Here is a 19,026-nt window from a genome sequence, read left to right as displayed (position 1 = left end):
CAGGGAAGACATCCTCCTCCCTCATGTGGTACCCTTCCTGCAGGCTCATCCTGACATGACCCTCCAGCATGACAATGACACCAGCCATACTGCTCGTTCTGTGTGTGATTTCCTGCAAGACAGGAATGTCAGTGTTCTGCCATGGCCAGCGAAGAGCCCGGATCTCAATCCCATTGAGCACGTCTGGGACCTGTTGGATCGGAGGGTGAGGGCTAGGGCCACTCCCAACAGAAATGTCCGGGAACTTGAATGTGCCTTGGTGGAAGAGTGGCGTAACATCTCATAGCAAGAACTGCCAAATCTGGTGCAGTCCATGAGGAGGAGATGCACTGCAGTACTTAATGCAGCTGGTGGCCACACCAGATACTGACTGTTACTTTTGATTTTGCCCGCCCCCCCCTTTGTTCAGGGACACATTATTCAATTTCTGTTAGTCCCATGTCTGTGGAACTTGTTCAGTTTATGTCTCAGTTGTTGAATCTTGTTATGTTCATACAAATATTTACACTTGTTAAGTTTGCTGAAAATAAACGCAGTTGACAGTGAGAGGACGTTTATTTTTTTGCTGAGTTTCCTACTACTACAACAACAACAACTACTACTTTTGACATGGGGCTGAGAGAAAATGCAGTTTTAAAGCTAATATCCTGCAATGGTACACATTTGCCATGGTTTATGCTGTGTGCCTATGCTATTTGAGTGACTCAAACACTATAACAAATAGGGCTCCATGGCATTTTTTTTATTTTAGATTCTCCCTGACTGTCTATTTTTTATTTAGTTGATTAATACTTCTCAAAGATGATTTTCTTTTAAAATATATAGGTCCATTATCTTTTCTACATACTTTATATCTTGTTTTAGTCATTTAAGTTTACAAGGAAAATTATTTACAATCCCCAAAACTGGGTGGTGGCAACCACTGCTAAATGAATGTCGGGGGAAACACTGGTGTCAAGACAAGGAAGGATACAAGGGTAGACAGTGAAGTGTGGGGTAGTGAACGGCTGGAGACAGTCCAGGTTGGCTAGCACCGCTCTGATGGTATTCTACACGGAGACAGAAACACGGAGGAATTCATTCATATATTAATTCATTCATGAATGGATGGATGAAAGGATGAATGAATGGAAGGATAAAATAATGGATGGATGACACAGTGTCCTACCTCCAACTCCCGATTGACAAACTCTTCTCCCATCACCTTCACTTCACTGTGGAAATATAATGTCCACTAAATCAGCCTGGTGTCACACACACCATACATACATACATACATATATATATATATATATACACACACACACACACACACACACACACACACCATATATATACACATACACCACATATATACAGTGCCTTGCGAAAGTATTCGGCCCCCTTGAACTTTGCGACCTTTTGCCACATTTCAGGCTTCAAACATAAAGATATAAAACTGTATTTTTTTGTGAAGAATCAACAACAAGTGGGACACAATCATGAAGTGGAACGACATTTATTGGATATTTCAAACTTTTTTAACAAATAAAAAACGGAAAAATTGGGCAAATAGGGGGCCGAATACTTTCGCAAGGCACTGTATATATATATATATATATATATATATATATATATATATATATATATATATATATACACATCTATGTATATATATATATACACACCTGCAGTTATTGCCTCCCCTGATCTTGAACTTGTAGACATGTTGTCCAGCCTGGAAGAACCTGGTCTCAGGCAAAGGAAAGGAGAAGGATTGTATAGGCATGGTCCACACTGAGAAGAAAAAGATGAATGAATGAACGTGATAGGGTACTGGAAAGCCACGGTCCACCCCTCCCCTCTAAAACTCTAGGCGACATTCTGCCTTCTCTCTGCAGTTCTATGTCATTACCTTCGTCCCACGTTCATGTGTTTTCAGGAAACAAGCGCTCTAACATGGCAATAAGGCCGTGTGGGAACACTAACCCCAATCTGATCAAGGTTTCTATCAATTTATTTCATCCCTGATGCGAAAAATGGAGGTCCTTGTGCTTCCAAAACAGCACCGCATGTTACTGTTCACACCAAGTGACAGGGACCTTAACAACTCCACCTTTCCAGAACACTCCTTCTTCCAATGATCGTTATTGTGTAATGCAGCAGTCCCTGACATGAAAAATAGGGTCAAGGGAGAATTTCCAAAATCCCCAAAAAATAAATATATATACACACAAATATATATATATTATATTATCATGTTTGTATCTTGATAATCATTGTAATGTGGTTCACCTTAAAATTCTAAATAAAAACGATTAAAATCTAAAAGGATGTAATTGAACCAGACAGCGCCCTGATATCATGGTAAAAGGCCACACTTCCCACAGTAAATGGCGAGACCTGCTACACTATGAAAACACACACCATTACAGAGACTTTAATATTATCGCCAGCAATTGATATGGTGAAAACAATGTGTGGGGAGGCAGACACACAGAAACTCACATCAATATCTTTGTCAGATAACACTGTTAAACTAAGAATTTATGCTATTGCTAGCAATCAAGAAGAAACTCTGACTGAACGACTCAAAAGCTCCCCAGCTGATGCTCTCACAGCTAACGTCCACTTGGAGGGCCGAGATGACCATGCGTTGACTTTTGTTCGCTATACATGTCGGGCTATATTGACAAAAAACTGGGGGGCTTCATCTATGGTGGGACGGCAGGCAGGCCTCTGCACTCTAGTTATGAATGTGTCTCCCTCTGCCATATGGACACATTGTATGATACACCCACTAGGATAGAATGGATACACCGAGAGCAACTGGTGGCAAAAGAGCTGGACACAGAACTCAGAGATATACTGCAGCAGGTAACTTCCATTGAAAACTACATCAAACCACATCAACTGCGCTCACACCTGTTCACAAAATTACGTGGAGAAATGGGATCAGAGCGTGACGATTTTTCTATTTCACACTGAGGCTTGGTGGTGAGTGAAGCTTGGTGGTGAGTGAAGCTTGGTGGTGAGTGAAGCTTGGTGGTTAGTGAGGCTTGGTGGTTAGTGAGGCTTGGTGGTGAGTGAAGCTTGGTGGTTAGTGAGGCTTGGTGGTTAGTGAAGCTTGGTGGTTAGTGAGGCTTGGTGGTTAGTGAAGCTTGGTGGTTAGTGAGGCTTGGTGGTTAGTGAAGCTTGGTGGTTAGTGAGGCTTGGTGGTGAGTGAAGCTTGGTGGTTAGTGAGGCTTGGTGGTTAGTGAAGCTTGGTGGTTAGTGAGGCTTGGTGGTTAGTGAGGCTTGGTGGTTAGTGAGGCTTGGTGGTGAGTGAAGCTTGGTGGTTAGTGAGGCTTGGTGGTTAGTGAGGCTTGGTGGTTAGTGAAGCTTGGTGGTTAGTGAAGCTTGGTGGTTAGTGAAGCTTGGTGGTTAGTGAAGCTTGGTGGTTAGTGAAGCTTGGTGGTTAGTGAAGCTTGGTGGTGAGTGAGGCTTGGTGGTTAGTGAAGCTTGGTGGTGAGTGAAGCTTGGTGGTTAGTGAGGCTTGGTGGTTAGTGAAGCTTGGAGGTTAGTGAAGCTTGGTGGTTAGTGAGGCTTGGTGGTTAGTGAGGCTTGGTGGTTAGTGAGGCTTGGTGGTGAGTGAAGCTTGGTGGTGAGTGAAGCTTGGTGGTGAGTGAAGCTTGGTGGTGAGTGAAGCTTGGTGGTTAGTGAGGCTTGGTGGTTAGTGAGGCTTGGTGGTGAGTGAAGCTTGGTGGTTAGTGAGGCTTGGTGGTTAGTGAAGATTGGTGGTTAGTGAGGCTTGGTGGTTAGTGAAGCTTGGTGGTTAGTGAGGCTTGGTGGTGAGTGAAGCTTGGTGGTTAGTGAGGCTTGGTGGTTAGTGAAGCTTGGTGGTTAGTGAGGCTTGGTGGTTAGTGAGGCTTGGTGGTTAGTGAGGCTTGGTGGTGAGTGAAGCTTGGTGGTTAGTGAAGCTTGGTGGTTAGTGAGGCTTGGTGGTTAGTGAAGCTTGGTGGTTAGTGAAGCTTGGTGGTTAGTGAAGCTTGGTGGTTAGTGAAGCTTGGTGGTTAGTGAAGCTTGGTGGTTAGTGAAGCTTGGTGGTGAGTGAGGCTTGGTGGTTAGTGAAGCTTGGTGGTGAGTGAAGCTTGGTGGTTAGTGAGGCTTGGTGGTTAGTGAAGCTTGGAGGTTAGTGAAGCTTGGTGGTTAGTGAGGCTTGGTGGTTAGTGAGGCTTGGTGGTTAGTGAGGCTTGGTGGTGAGTGAAGCTTGGTGGTGAGTGAAGCTTGGTGGTTAGTGAAGCTTGGTGGTGAGTGAAGCTTGGTGGTTAGTGAAGCTTGGTGGTGAGTGAAGGTTGGTGGTTAGTGAAGCTTGATGGTGAGTGAAGCTTGGTGGTGAGTGAAGCTTGGTGGTGAGTGAAGCTTGGTGGTTAGTGAAGCTTGGTGGTTAGTGAGGCTTGGTGGTTAGTGAAGCTTGGTGGTTAGTGAAGCTTGGTGGTTAGTGAAGCTTGGTGGTGAGTGAGGCTTGGTGGTTAGTGAAGCTTGGTGGTTAGTGAGGCTTGGTGGTTAGTGAGGCTTGGTGGTTAGTGAGGCTTGGTGGTGAGTGAAGCTTGGTGGTGAGTGAAGCTTGGTGGTGAGTGAAGCTTGGTGGTGAGTGAAGCTTGGTGGTTAGTGAGGCTTGGTGGTTAGTGAAGCTTGGAGGTTAGTGAAGCTTGGTGGTTAGTGAGGCTTGGTGGTTAGTGAGGCTTGGTGGTTAGTGAGGCTTGGTGGTGAGTGAAGCTTGGTGGTGAGTGAAGCTTGGTGGTGAGTGAAGCTTGGTGGTTAGTGAAGCTTGGTGGTGAGTGAAGCTTGGTGGTTAGTGAAGCTTGGTGGTGAGTGAAGGTTGGTGGTTAGTGAAGCTTGATGGTGAGTGAAGCTTGGTGGTGAGTGAAGCTTGGTGGTTAGTGAAGCTTGGTGGTTAGTGAGGCTTGGTGGTTAGTGAAGCTTGGTGGTTAGTGAGGGGGAGTGTTGAAAAGATGTTTTCGCAATGAGAGAGGAACTGTTGTCATTCACAATAGATGTAAGAAAACAGACTTGGTTTACTTTCTGTGTAATGAAAAGAAAATGTCTCCTTGCCTATGTAACAGACATATTTGGGAAAGTGAACGAACTGAACCCAAGCATGCAGGAGAAATACAAAAACATTCTACAGATGACTGACAAAGATGGCACCGAAGAACATGGCTGACATTTTACATTCTCCCAACCAATTGAGCAATTATGTAATTTTTTGGCGTAACTTATTTTTTTACTTATTTTGTACATAATGTTGCTGCTACCTTCTCTTATGACCGAAAAGAACTCCTGGACATCAGAAAAGCGATTACTCACCGCGGACTGGAAGCAACTTTTTCCTTTAACGAGTCCAACTGTCACGCCCTGACCTTGTTTATCTTTGTTTTCTTTATTATTTTAGTTAGGTCAGGGTGTGACGAGGGTGATATGTGTGTTTTGTCTTGTCTAGGGTTTTTTGTAATTCTATGGGGTTTTGGTATGTCGAGGTAAATGTAGATCTATGGTGGCCTGAATTGGTTCCCAATCAGAGACAGCTGTTTATCGTTGTCTCTGATTGGGGATCCTATTTAGGTTGCCATTTTGGTTTTGTGGGTTATCGTCTATGTGTAGTTGCCTGTCAGCACTCGTGTCTTATAGCCTCACGGTTGTTTTGTTTGTTTAATGATGTTCTTCGTGTCAATAAAGAATAATGTATTCTCATCACGCTGCGCCTTGGTCTCCTCGTTATGACGAACGAGACACCAACGAGGATATCCTGCTTTCACTGGAACAGGCCCAAATGCACACCTTTTGCGTGAAGAAAAGATGCCGGAAAAGGGGACGCAGATCGGAGATCCCTCTGAGAATCCGGAGGCGAACGAGTAAACTCCAAATGCCTTCCATTCTTCTTGCTAACATGCAATCGTTAGAAAATAAAATTGATGACCTACTATTAAGATTATCCTACCAATGGGACATTAATAACTGTAACATCTTATGTTTCACCGAGACGTGGCTGAACGAAGAAACAGACAATAGAGCTGGAGGGATTTTCCATGCACCGGCAGAAGAGAGATGCTACCTCTAGTAAGACGAGGGATGGGGGTGTGTGTCTTTTTTGTCAATAACAGCTGGTGTGCGATGTCTAATATTAAAGAAGTCTCAAGGTATTGCTCGCCTGAGGTAGAGTACCTTATGATAAGCTGTTGACCACATTATCTACTAAGAGTTCTCATCTGTATTATTCGTAGTCGTCTATTTACCACCACAAAGAGAAGCTGGCACAAAGACCGCTCTCAACCAACTCTAAGGCCACAAGCAAATAGGAAAATTCTCATCCAGAGGCGACGCTCCTAGTGGCCGGGGACTTTAATGCAGGCAAACTAAAATCAGTTTGACCAAATTTTTACCAGCATGTCACGTGCAAAAATATTAGACCACCTTTACTCCACACAGAGACCCGTACAATGCTCTCCCTCTCCCTCCTTTTGGCAAACCTGACCACAATTATATCCTCCTGATTCCTGCTTACAAGCAAAAACTAAAGCAGGAAGTACCAGTGACTCGCTCAATACGGAAGTGGTCAGATGACGCGGATGCTACACTACAGGACTGTTTTGCTAGCACAGACTGGAATATGTTCCCAGGATTCATCCAATGGCATTGAGGGATACACCACCTCAGTCATAGGGCGGCAAGGTAGCCTAGTGGTTAGAGCGTTGGACTAGTAACAGAAAGGTTGCAAGTTCGAATCCCTGAGCTGACAAGGTACAAATCTGTCGTTCTGCCCCTGAACAAGCAGTTAACCCACTGTTCCTAGTCCGTCATTGAAAATAAGAATTTGTTCTTAACTGACTTGCCTAGTAAAATAAAAATAATATAATAATAATAATAAGTGCATTGATGACGTCGTCCCCACAGTGACTGTACGTACATATCCTAACCAGAAGCCATGGATTACAGGAAACATCCGCATGGAGCTAAAGGCCAGAGCTGCCTCTTTCAAGGAGCGGGAGACTAATCCGGACGCTTATAAGAAATCCTGCTATGCCCTCAGACGAACCATCAAACAAGCAAAGCGCCAATACAGGATTAAGATTGAATCCTTCTACACCGGCTCTGATGCTCACCAGATGTGGCAGGGCTTGAAAACGATTACAGACTACAAAAGGGAAACCCAGATGCGAGCTGCCCAGTGACGCAAGACTACCAGACGAGCTAAATGCCTCGCATCGAGGCAAGCAACACTGAAGCATGCATGAGAGCACCAGCTGTTCTGTGTGATAACGCTCTCGTAGCTGATGTGAACAAAACCTTTAAACAGGTCAACATTCACAAAGCCGCTGGGCCAACAACAAGGCGCGGACCAACTGTCAAGTGACTTCACTGGCATTTTCAACCTCTACCTGACCGAGTCTGTAATACCTACATGTTTCAAGCAGTCCCTGTGCCCAAGGAAGCGAAGTAGCATTCACCCCGCCCCGTAGCATTCACGTCAGTAGCGATGAAGTGCTTTGAAAGGCTGGTCATGGCTCACATCAACAGCATCCTCCCGGACACCCTAGACCCACTCCAATTCACATACCGCCCCAACAGATCCACAGATGACGCAATCTCAATCACACTCTACACCGACCTTTCTCACCTGGACAAAAGGAACACCTATGTGAGAATGCTGTTCATCGACTACAGCTCAGCGTTCAACACCATAGTGCCCTCAAAGCTCATCACCAAGCTAATGACTCTGGGACTAAACACCTCCCTCTGCAACTGGATCCTGGACTTCCTGACTGGCCGCTCCCAGGTGGTAAGAGTCGGCAACAACACGCTGATCCTTAACACTTAGTCCCCTCATGTATTCCCTGTTCACCCACGACTGTGTGGCCAAGCACGACCCCAACACCGTCATTAAGTTTGCTGACGACACAACAGTGGTAAGTCTGATCACCGACAACGATGAGACTGCCAATAGGGAGGAGGTCAGAGAACTGGCAGTGTGGTGCCAGGACAACAACCTCTCCCTCAATGTGAGCAAGACAAAGGAGCTGATTGTGGACTACACGAAAAGGCGGGCCGAACAGGCCCCCATTAACATCGACGGGGCTGTAGTGGAGCAGGTCGAGAGTTAAGTTTCTTGATGTCCACATCACCAACGAACTATCATGGTCCAAACATACCAGGACAGTAGTGAAGAGGGAACGACAAAACCTATTCCCCCTCAGGAGACTGAAAAGATTTGTCATGGTTCCCCAGATCCTCAAAAGGTTCTACAGCTGCACCATCGAGAGCCTCGTGACCGGTTGCATCACCGCCTGGTATGGCAACTGCTCGGCATCTGACCGTAAGGCGCTACAGAGGTTAGTACGTACGACCCAGTACATCACTGGGGCCAAGCTTTCTACCATCCAGGACCTATATAATAGGCGGTATCAGAGGAAAGCCAATGAAATTGTCAGAGACTCCAGTCACCCAAGTTATACTGTTTTCTCTGGAGCGGAAGGTCTAGGACCAAGAGGCTCCTCAACAGCTTCTACCCCCAAGCCATTCGACTGCTGAACAAGTCATAAAAATCGCCACTGGACTATGTAACCCCCCCCCCCACCTCCTCTTGTACACTGCTGCTACTCGCTGTTTGTTTGTTACCTATGAATAGTCACTTCACCCCCACCTACATGTACAGATTACCTCAACTAACCTGTACCCCTGCACACTGACTTGGTACCGGTGCCCCCTGTATATAGTCTCCTTACTGTTATTATTATTCTTACTTTTTATTATTACTATTTTATTTTAGTCTCCTTGGTAAATATTTTCTTCTTCTTGAACTGCACTGTTGGTTAAGGGCTTGTTAGTAAGCATTTCACGGTAAAGTCTACACTTGTTGTACTTGACGCACGTGGCAAATAAAGTTTGATTTGATCGAATCAGTGGATTCAGAGGAAAGAATTCTTATTAGGTTGTCTTTTCAACCGTGCCCCCTTTGTTTCTAACAGAAAACAGCATCAGTAAGTGTCCCACACGAGTGATGACTGCTCACCTCCAATGCTTGGAAGAGCACTTTGGCACCTACTTCCCAATCTATTTGACTGCGATTCCGGCTCAGTTGACATGCTTGTAAGTGAAATCGAACAGCTGATCGAGCTGTCGTGTGACCGAATGATGCAGACAACGCATTCATGGGTCACTATGGAGAAGTTTTAATTCCTGACTCAAAAGGGAATAGCCTGCCGTGTCTCTCTGAGAAATATACCGTGTTTAAAACAGCTGGGAACTCAAAAAAAAAAAAAAGGTACTCTGACTGGGAAAGATTTTGAACTGTCATCCAAATCAGAATTTTTCAGAGTTCTTAGTTGTCTTGAACAGTGTAGGCTCCTCAGAGGCGGACCATCTTCCTCAGTCAATTTAATAAAAATAGTGAAACATTTAAAGTGATCTTTTTTAGATAAAACTATACTAAATATATATTTACGTTGCCAAAGAATTGATTAAAAAACACTTTTGCAAAGGTCTACAGTCGTCTCAGCAGCACTCTGTAGGGTAGCACCGTGGTGTAGCCAGAGGACAGCTAGCTTCTGTCCTCCTGAGTACATTGACTTCAATATAAAACCTAGGAGGTTCATGGTTCTCTTAATTTCATTCAAAATGAAGGAGGAGCGAGAGAGAGCGCTGGCTATATTTCATTGTAATTTTTTTATTTTCTTTCAGCTAATTCAGCTAGCTAGTTCATACTACTCAAACACCCGGCTCAAACAGAGGGGGATGCTATGTTAGCTAGCTGGCTATGGCTTTCCAATACAGGAACTCTTCCAAGTCAGGGTAAGCTTTTGGTTTTATTAATTTATTGTCACCGGTGTAACTATTGCATGACGGCAGCAGGTTTACTAACGTGTTAGTTCTATTAGCTATGTTGACTCTGACGTCATAATCTGGTGACAACGATGATGGCTGTGTGTAGCGGTAATGATATTAAGGTTTGGCTTGGAAAGGTTTTTTTCACCTGGTCACAGACAGCTGATGTGTTGGGTAGCACCACTGTCCTGCATGATGGTAGCAGGTTTTTACCTTTTATTTAACTAGGAAAGTCAGTATTCTTATTTACAATGACGGCCTACTCCAGTCAAACCCGGACGACGCTGGGCCAATTGTGCTCCGCCCTATGGAACTCCCAATCACGGCCCGGATGTGATACAGCCTGGATTCGAATCAGGGACTGTAGTGACGCGCCTCTTGCACTGAGATGCAGTGGCTTAGACCGCTGTGACACTGTTGCGGCTTTACTAACAAGTTTGTTTTAGTAGCTATATTGACTATGACATTAGCTAATATGGTGACAACGATGTAGGATGTGTAGCGGTTAGTCGTTATGATATAAAGATTTGCCTTGGAAAGTTTTTTTTTTTTTTGTCTGGTCACAGACAGCTGATTTTGTTGTGCACTGAAGTCCACAAACGGAGGGAAAAGGTGAGAGGAGGAGAGCGTGTAGATAAGAGAAAGAAAGAATATACAATGGGTAAGTGATCATGCTGTTTGTATGTGGATGCTATGAAAGTGAACTGTGTTTATGTATGATCAGGGGTGTATTAATTCTGCCGATTCTGCTGAAAATTTTCTTAAAACAGAAGCAAACAGAACGAAACAGGGATAAACATACCTGAATTTGTCCAATATAAACTCTCGTTTGGACTAATGATTACACCCTAGATAAGCTAGATGCAGGCAAGAGTGTAAAGGAAAGAAATGCCACAAATGAACTTATCAAGGCACACCTGTTAATTGAAATGCATTCCAGGTGACTACCTCATGAAGCTGGTTGAGAGAATTCCAAAAGTGTGCAAAGCTGTCATCAAGGCAAAGGGTGGCTACTTTGAAGAATCTCAAATATAAAATATATTTTGATTTGTATAACACTTTTTTGGTTACTACATGATTCCATGTGTTATTTCATAGTTTTGATGTCTTCACTATTATTCTACAATGTAGAAAATAGTACAAATACAGAAAAACCCTTGAATGAGTAGGTGTCCAAACTTTTGACTGTTACTGTACATACAGTGCACTCAAAGTATTCAGACCCCTGGACTTTTTCCACATGTTGTTATGTTACAGCCACAATACCCAATAATGACAAAGCAAAAACAAATGTATAAACAAATGTATAAAAAATAAAATCACATTTACATAAGTATTCAGACCCTTTACTTAGTACTTTGTTTAAGCACCGTTGGCAGTGATTACAGCCTTGAGTCTTCTTGATTCTGCAAGCTTGGCACATCTGTATTTGGGGAGTTTCTCCCATTATTTTCTGCAGATCCTCTCACGCGCTATCAGATGGGATGGGGAGTGTAGGTGCACAGCTGTTTTCAGGTCTCTCCAGAGATGTTCGATTGGGTTCTGGCTGGGCCACTCAAGGACATTCAGAGACTTGTACCAAAGCCAATCCTGCATTATCTTGGCTGAGTGTTTAGGGCCGTTGTCCTGTTGGAAGGTGAACCTTTGCCCCAGTCTGAGGTCCTGAGCGCTCTGGAGCAGGTTTATATTAATGATCTCTGTGTACTTTGCTCAGTTCATCTTTCCCTCGAACCCGACAAGTCTCCTAGTCCCTGCCGCTGGAAAAACATCCCAACAGCATGATGCTGCCACCACCATGTTTCACCGTAAGGGTGGTGCCAGGCTTCCTCCAGACATGCTTGGCATTCAGGTCAAATAGTTCAATCTTGGTTCCATCATACCGGAGAATCTTGTTTCTCATGGTCTGAGAGTCCTTTAGATGCATTTTGACAAACTCCATGCGGGCTGTCACATGCCTTTTACTGAGGAGTGGCTTCCCTCTGGCCACTTTACCATAAAGGCCTGATTGGAGTGCTGCAGAGATGGTTGTCCTTCTGGTTCCCATGTGTTTGATGCCATTCCAGCCATTATTATGTGATGGTGAGTTGAGAAGACAATCAGAAATACTGTTAGAATGTTTTTCAATTGACTGCCATAGCCCCAAATAAAAAAAAGTTAACATTGGCTGCTAATTACATGGTTGTTGTCACGATCATTTTCAGATATAAAAATGGGGTCGTGGGACAAAAAAGTTTGCGAACCTCTGCTGTTATGTAAGTGAGTCATGATCAAGGGGTAGGTCCACTGCTCACTACTAGCAGGACAACTCAGATTAGATGACTTTGGTAGGAACTGAGAAAATGATTCATGAATGGATGAATTCATACGAGAAATGTCGTTTGAATTAGTAGCTAGCTAGCTAACGTTACTTATATAGTCACTCACACAAAGGCTACCTCTCTTACTAGCTAGCTAATCTAGTAAGGTTAATTATTAACTAACTGTGTATGTTGTGGTGCTGACAAACTCCTCACAACTGAAACATAAAACCTGTTAACTACATGGTAAACACAAGCATACCGTAATTCACCGATTCAGGGCACCCACAATTTTCAAAACCAAAGCCGCAACGAAACCGGTCACAGGATCTGCTCGCTCGCGTAGCAGTCAGGGACACGTTCCCGCCTCCAAGCATCTTTCTTTTCGCTGATTGGCCAACGCTTCATCCAGTCATCGTCTTCCTCGCTCGTGTCTCTATGGTGACGGCGAACAGGAAGTTTCACAAAAAAGTCACGTGCGTGATTCACGTTGAAAGGATTTATGCTGCAACAGACAATTTACAAGCATGTTTGTACTATTTTTTTTTTATCAACACATCTATTAAATGGGTATTTACAATTACTCGTATGTCAGTTAAAATTGTGTATATTCTTTAATATGCATGCCGGAGTAAATCGAGGTAGAAATAGCTTGTTGTGTTATTGTAATTCATCGCTAACGTTAGCTAGCCATGGAAGTATCCGAACTTTTGAACTGTCATAATTAGTGTAAATATGCCACACGCACAATCTCTATGTAGCCTTGAGAAGATACTCTGCCATTGTTTTGATACTTGATTGAATATAATATTCACCGTTTTGGTTATGTTTCAGCCAACCCACCCACCAGTCAAGTGCCTTCTAGCCCCCGGATAGCGGCTGACACAGTCCTCCCCACCCCCCTCCATTTGTTATTCTTCTCTCATTTCGCCTCTTTTCTCTCCCTCTTTCCCCCAGTGTCCAGGTACCTTCAACACCCCTAGATGTCTGATCCTCAGCCCTCTCCCTCCGCCCCCACCCTCTCCATTCCTCCCATCCACTCCTCCCCCACCCCATCTGTTCTGCTCAACACCGGGGCCAGGATGCCTCTCCTGGGTCTGGGTACCTACCGGCTCCGCGGCCCTGATGAGATCCTCCAGGCCGTCGACGCAGCGCTCTCCACCGGCTACCGCTCATTTGACACGGCCTCTGTCTACCGGAACGAGGCTGACCTGGGTCGAGCACTGCGGCGACTCCTCCCCGAACACGGCCTCTCCCGAGCGGACGTCTTCATCACCAGCAAGCTGGGCCCCAAGGACCAGGGCTCCAGAGCCAGGTACAGGGATGTAAATTAAAGCTAGAAGGAAATGTGCCAAAATGTTGGCTTCTCAACTGTCGCATGGTGTAGCCTAGGGCTGGGCGAGATGGCCCAAATGTCATATCACTGTATTCTTCTAATTGTTTGCTGTATTTTATGTTTTTGAATAGTAAAAGTTATTCTTTATGAATAGTGTGTGGCAACACATACATTGTAAGTGATTTCAATGGGTCTTTTTCCATTAGCGGCTAACACGATTTAGCAAAAACTTGCTAAGGAAAGATAAACTAGCTGTTTGCTGATGTAAGAAACACAAACTAATAGTGTCATTATAGAACGCTAGTGGATTTATATTAAGAATGAAAGTTCAAATAGAATCGTTGTCATCAACATTGTTTCATGTGCTGCATTGACCAGGCAGACTGAACACGAGTGTCTCGTGGTCAAGCAACAACAAATGCCCTCCTTGAGTGACAGGGGGCGGGGCTAGGACTGTGTGTAAAGTGGCATGGAGAGGAAGAGAGAGCAGAGAGTGTAACGTCCATTTTCAAAACTATAGAAGTTGACCTTACACACGACCTATCACATTTAATAAACCAAGCATTCAAATAGCGTTATAGAAGGTAAAGTAAAAACCCAAACCGGTCCGTCCATAAATACCGTGTATATAGTAAAATACGGTATACCGCCCAGCCCAAGTGTAGCTTAGGACCTTTGGCTAATACAATGCCATCTGGGCCTGTAGAAATTTTGGTCTACTAGCCCGGCTGGCCAGTGCCCAAAATGCTGACCAGGTATGTACAAATATGACTCTAATCAGTCATATTGTGTGCATTTCAAACTCTGTTCCACAGGGAAGGAGCTCTGAGGAGTCTAGAACTGCTGGATCTAGACTATATAGATCTATACTTGATCCACTGGCCAGGGACCCAGGGTCTGGGGGTGGGAGACAAGAGGAACCCAGAGAATAGAGCTCAGAGCTGGGCAGTGTTAGAGGAGCTCCATGCCCAGGGGAAACTGAGGGCCATAGGGGTGTCCAACTACACCCCAGGACATATGAAGGAGCTACTGGAGGGGTGTTGTGTCACCCCCGCTGTAATACAGGTAAACAAAAACAAACTAACACCCCGCCGTAATACAGGTAAACAAAAACAAACAAACACCGCGCCGTACTACAGGTAAACAAAAACAAACTAACACTGCACTGTACTACAGGTCAGACATAAGACTTGTCCTGATATCAACTATAAACTATCAGTATTCACAGTTTACCGTTGTGCTTGTCCTGGTTTTAAACTATAAGTATTCACAGTTTACCGTTGTGCTTGTCCTGGTTTTAAACTATAAGTATTCACAGTTTACTGTTGTGCTTGTTCTTCTGGCTCTAACACTTTATTTTCTTACTGGCATGTTTTATTTGATAGCAAGTAAACCTTTCTTCAAGAAAGCAGCTATGACAGTGATTTGTGGTTTTCTTACCTATCTTAGTTGAATGCACTGACTGACTGTAAGTCACCCTGGATGAGAGAGTCTGCTAAATGACCAAAATGTCCATTTCACTTTGAATAAATGACCATTTGGTATTATAAATCTGAAATCTTATTGAATAATCTCTCCGTCCAGGTAGAGTTCCATCCCCGTCTGTCCCAAGGTGAGATGAGGCATCTGTGTGGGGAGAATGGTGTCTGTTTCCAGGCTTACTCCTCCCTGGGGACTGGCTCTCTCCTCCAGGACCCTTTAGTGGTCCAGATTGCACAGGGATATGGCCTGACCACTGCACAGGTACTGTGTCTGTCCGAGTGGGTGGAGTGTTCCGGAAGTGGCAATACATCCTAATTAAGTCATTTAATTCCTTCTCTTCTTCCCTCCCTATGTTTTATTCCCCATCTTCCCCTGGCTTATTCCTTCGTGTGTGGCAGGTGCTGCTCAGATGGGCGGTACAGCAGGGTGTCCCCGTCCTACCCAAGTCATCTCACCCCACCAGGGTAGCAGAGAACGGCCACGTGTTTGACTTTGAGCTGACTGCTGAAGATATGGAGAGGCTGGGGGGGATGGACTGTGGACAGAAATACTGTTGGGACCCTTCACAGGTAGCCTGAGGTACAAGGATAACCTGGTGGAGGAGATGGGGCCTGTAGCCCAAAGACTACTGGTTTGAATGCCTTGACGTTAGCCTGAAGGTACATACTCACTGACTGACTGGATTGCTATGAAGCAAACGTTGATAAGATGTCAAAGTAACGTTTCCCACTGAGATTCTTGAACTAAGACTAGATTTTTTTTGTTGCAACACACAAAGACATCTGAGGAAGATTATGATACCAAGATCAATGCTATTATTTTTCATGTGATATTTGTTACAAATGATTAAAATCTGTATTCATTTGATAGTTTCACTGTAAATATTGTCCTCATATCAAGTGACGATTTTATTTAATAAGTCGTTGTGTATATATATTTTAATAAAATAAAAATAAATGAAAAGCACCAAGTAAATGATTACTAAAAATTATTTGTTTATTTGTTTACTTATGCCCATAGTACACCAAGTGGTCACACAAAGAAAATACATTTACAAAAGTAATTTTGTAGAAAAAGAAAGCAAAAGTATTCAAGATTCCCCCCCCCCCCCATACACATCAAGTTTCAAGTAATACCAGAGATTGAGTCCCAAATGGAATCCTATTCCCTATAGAGAATACCAAATGGAACCCTATTCCCTATAGAGAATACCAAATGGAACCCTGTTCCTTAAAATATCCCAAATGGAACCCTATTCCCTATAGAGAATACCAAATGGAACCCTATTCCCTATAGAGAATACCAAATGGAACCCTATTCCTTAAAATATCCCAAATGGAACCCTATTCCCTATAGATAATACCAAATGGAACCCTATTCCCTATAGAGAATACCAATTGGAACCCTATTCCCTATAGAGAATACCAAATGGAACCCTATTCCCTATAGAGAATACCAAATGGAACCCTATTCCCTATAGAGAATACCAAATGGAACCCTATTCCCTATAGGGTGCCATTTGGGACGCAAGCAAGAGAAGACCGCAAGGCAAGCTTCCCTTTGCACAATTCTATCTAGACTCGAGTCCAGTCCGGTTTTAACAGGATACGTTCAACACCACAAAACGTTGCACAAACCAAGTTAAAAACGGTTTAAAAACAAATACAGGTTTAAAAGGCAGAATTAAAAAAAAAAAACCTTGTAAGGAAAGGCCTGTGAAATGGGGAAAGAACAGATGTTCCACAGATTTACCGACCAACGTTTTGTTGTTGTTGATAAACACTTTATATATATATATATATATATACACAACTGCAGAGATTAGTTTAGCAACGTTGTGATCTAGAACACAGCCCGTGTGCTGCAGGCACCAGTAGTGTGTGACAAGCTGTCTGTTGAGAAGGATTCCTCTACATACCGTTGCAGAGTTTTGCCAACGTTGTGATGCGGGACATACCCGGCGTGTTTGTGCTTCTCTGCCGTGTGACTGAGCCCGGGGCCTAAGGCGGTAGGTAGGTAGGTAGTGCTGGCAGCCATGGCCCAGTCACAGAGAAAGGCCTGGACTCGTACAGAAAGGCAGATCATTGAAGCTACTGCTGAATCCCAAATCAACCCCTACCCCCTAATCAGGAGTAGTGCACTATAAAGACGGATTGATCTGAATAAAACACTGAACCTTTATTTAACTAGGCAAGTCAGTTAAGAACAAATTCTTATTTATAATTACGGCCTACCCCCCCCAGGCCAAACCCGGACGACGCTGGGCCAACTGTGCGCCACCCTTTGGGACTCCCAATCACAGCCGGTTGTGATACAGCCTGGAATCAAACCAGGGTGTCTTTGGTGACGCCTCTAGCACTGAGATGCAGTGCCTTAGACCGCTGCGCCACTCGGGAGCCCGAGCTCTAACCATTCAATGTTTACAGATATGGAATTTTTTTTTGAAAGGTCAACCACCTGCACTGCTATATACCTATCCAGCCCCTAACATCGAGGGGGTAGGGAATTAATTGGGACCGCCTGGAAGTGTAGGGGGTTGATTTGGGCTGCAACGGAAGACCTTGCAGTAGCACCTCTAAGTAGAAAAAAAAAAAAGACAAGCTTACAGAGGGGATTCATCTCAAATGGCACCCTATTCCCTATATAGGCCCTGGTCAGAAGTAGTGCACTGTATAGGGAACAGGGTACCACTTGGGACAATACATAGTAACATTAATAAAAAAAAATCACATTTTGTTGTTCAGCAGTTTACATGTTATTGTCCATTATTTTTTTTAAAGTTTCATTCATTGCGATATTAACAGTATTTACAGTTTTTAAAGACCCAAGTCTTTAATTCTCATTGGTTTTGCTCTGAAAGTCTACAGCTTAGTTCAATTCATTTCTATTGTCTGATAAAAAGGTTCCCCTGCAGTTCTTGTTTAATACAAAACATATCATTAGCACTGCTATCAAAGATTGTCATTTAAACAAGATGGTTCTTCATATTTTTGAAATGGGGCTAGTTGTCGGAGTGCAGCCATCACTCTAAGATGACGGTGGTTGTGGTTGCTAACTACCACACGGTCTCTGTCCCAAATGGCACCCGGTTCCCTATATAGTGCACTACTTTTGACCAGGGCCTATGGCACCCTATTCTCTATATAGTGCACTACTTTTGACCAGGGCCTGTGGGGAATAGGGTGCCATTTGGGATACAACCACATTAACACTCATTCTCAATCCATCTTTCCTTGATTCCTTACCCCACCGCTCCTCGTGTTCTTCTAAAAATGCATTGGAGTAGAAGGTCAGGGAGAAGTACGGTTGAGGAGGAAATAGGATACGAGGAAACAAGGAGAGATTAATTGAGGTGGAGAAGAGTTTATGAGAGAACCCGACCTCCATTTTGTTTTGTTCTGTCTCAGTGCATGTTGTCTGGACTCTCAGTGTTGCATAGTGTTAATGGGAGAAACAGTCCAAATGATTAACCAAAGGTCTGCTTGGGCTTTGGGTGGATGCTTTCACTAGAGTGAAGTTAAATCTATTTCTTGCTGGCAAAGTAGTTGTTCTTGTATGGGTAAGGTCTCATCCACCTCTTTTAGTCTCATTTTATCTGTCTCCTTCTACCTCTCCACCCTCTATTTTATTTACCTTGTATTTATTACTGTCTCCTACCGCGAAACACCTTCCTCTCCCTCCTGTCTCTCCCACTATCCTCTCCCTCCAGTCTCTCCCACTATCCATCTCTCTCCATCCCTCCCTCCTGTCTCTCCCACTATCCATCTCTCTCCATCCTCTCCCTCCATCCCTCCCTCCTGTCTCTCCCACTATCCATCTCTCTCCATCCCTCTCCCCTGTCTCTCTTTCCTCTCCCTCCATCCCTCTCTCCTGTCTCTCCCACTATCCATCTCTCTCCCTCCATCCCTCTCCTGTCTCTCCCACTATCCATCTCTCTCCCTCCATCCCTCCCTCCTGTCTCTCCCACTATCCATCTCTCTCCTTTCTCTCCCTCCATCCCTCTCTCTCCCACTATCCATCTCTCTTCATCCCCCTCTCCTGTCTCTTTCCTCTCCCTCCTGTCTCTCCCAC

General features: G+C 44.2%; 2 protein-coding genes across 5 annotated transcripts in view; one reads left to right on the top strand and one right to left on the bottom strand.

Annotated features, from left to right (window-relative positions):
* Positions 1–12,452, bottom strand: part of LOC139417033 (membrane-anchored junction protein) — a 23,692-nt gene extending 11,240 nt beyond the window's left edge. The window contains exons 1-4 of the mRNA XM_071166268.1: positions 12,400–12,452; positions 1,668–1,776; positions 1,169–1,214; positions 974–1,049 (exon numbers count right to left, since the gene is read on the bottom strand). Of these exons, the coding sequence (XP_071022369.1) occupies positions 974–1,049; positions 1,169–1,214; positions 1,668–1,768 (223 nt within the window). The 5' untranslated portion in view covers positions 1,769–1,776; positions 12,400–12,452. The remainder of the gene's footprint in view (positions 1–973; positions 1,050–1,168; positions 1,215–1,667; positions 1,777–12,399) is intronic.
* LOC139415847 (glyoxal reductase) lies at positions 11,217–15,912 on the top strand. Of its 4 annotated transcripts, none has more exons than XM_071163978.1 (5): positions 11,217–11,919; positions 13,095–13,452; positions 14,289–14,538; positions 15,058–15,216; positions 15,354–15,897. In XM_071163978.1, exons 2-5 carry the CDS (start codon positions 13,121–13,123, stop codon positions 15,531–15,533), a joined length of 921 nt encoding a protein of 306 aa, XP_071020079.1. In that variant the 5' UTR covers positions 11,217–11,919; positions 13,095–13,120; the 3' UTR covers positions 15,534–15,897. The 4 variants fall into 4 exon arrangements, with proteins under 4 accessions (XP_071020079.1, XP_071020080.1, XP_071020081.1 ...); XM_071163979.1 differs by lacking the exon at positions 11,217–11,919 and adding an exon at positions 12,607–12,707 and having other exon boundaries at positions 15,354–15,912; XM_071163980.1 differs by lacking the exon at positions 11,217–11,919 and adding an exon at positions 12,618–12,666.
* The last annotated feature ends 3,114 nt before the right edge of the window (positions 15,913–19,026 follow it).

Source organism: Oncorhynchus clarkii, chromosome 9, assembly GCF_045791955.1.
Source record: "Oncorhynchus clarkii lewisi isolate Uvic-CL-2024 chromosome 9, UVic_Ocla_1.0, whole genome shotgun sequence".
Classification (NCBI taxonomy): Eukaryota; Metazoa; Chordata; class Actinopteri; order Salmoniformes; family Salmonidae; genus Oncorhynchus; species Oncorhynchus clarkii.
This window is presented reverse-complemented; position numbering and strand designations above follow the sequence as displayed.

Excerpts from the sequence above, each read along its gene's own strand:
- LOC139415847 (XM_071163979.1), top strand. The coding sequence starts at position 13,121 with ATGTCTGATCCTCAGCCCTCTCCCTCCGCCCCCACCCTCTCCATTCCT. Across the intron at positions 13,453-14,288 it reads GACCAGGGCTCCAGAGCCAG|GGAAGGAGCTCTGAGGAGTC; the intron begins GTACAGGGATGT and ends TCTGTTCCACAG. Across the intron at positions 15,217-15,353 it reads ATGGCCTGACCACTGCACAG|GTGCTGCTCAGATGGGCGGT; the intron begins GTACTGTGTCTG and ends CGTGTGTGGCAG.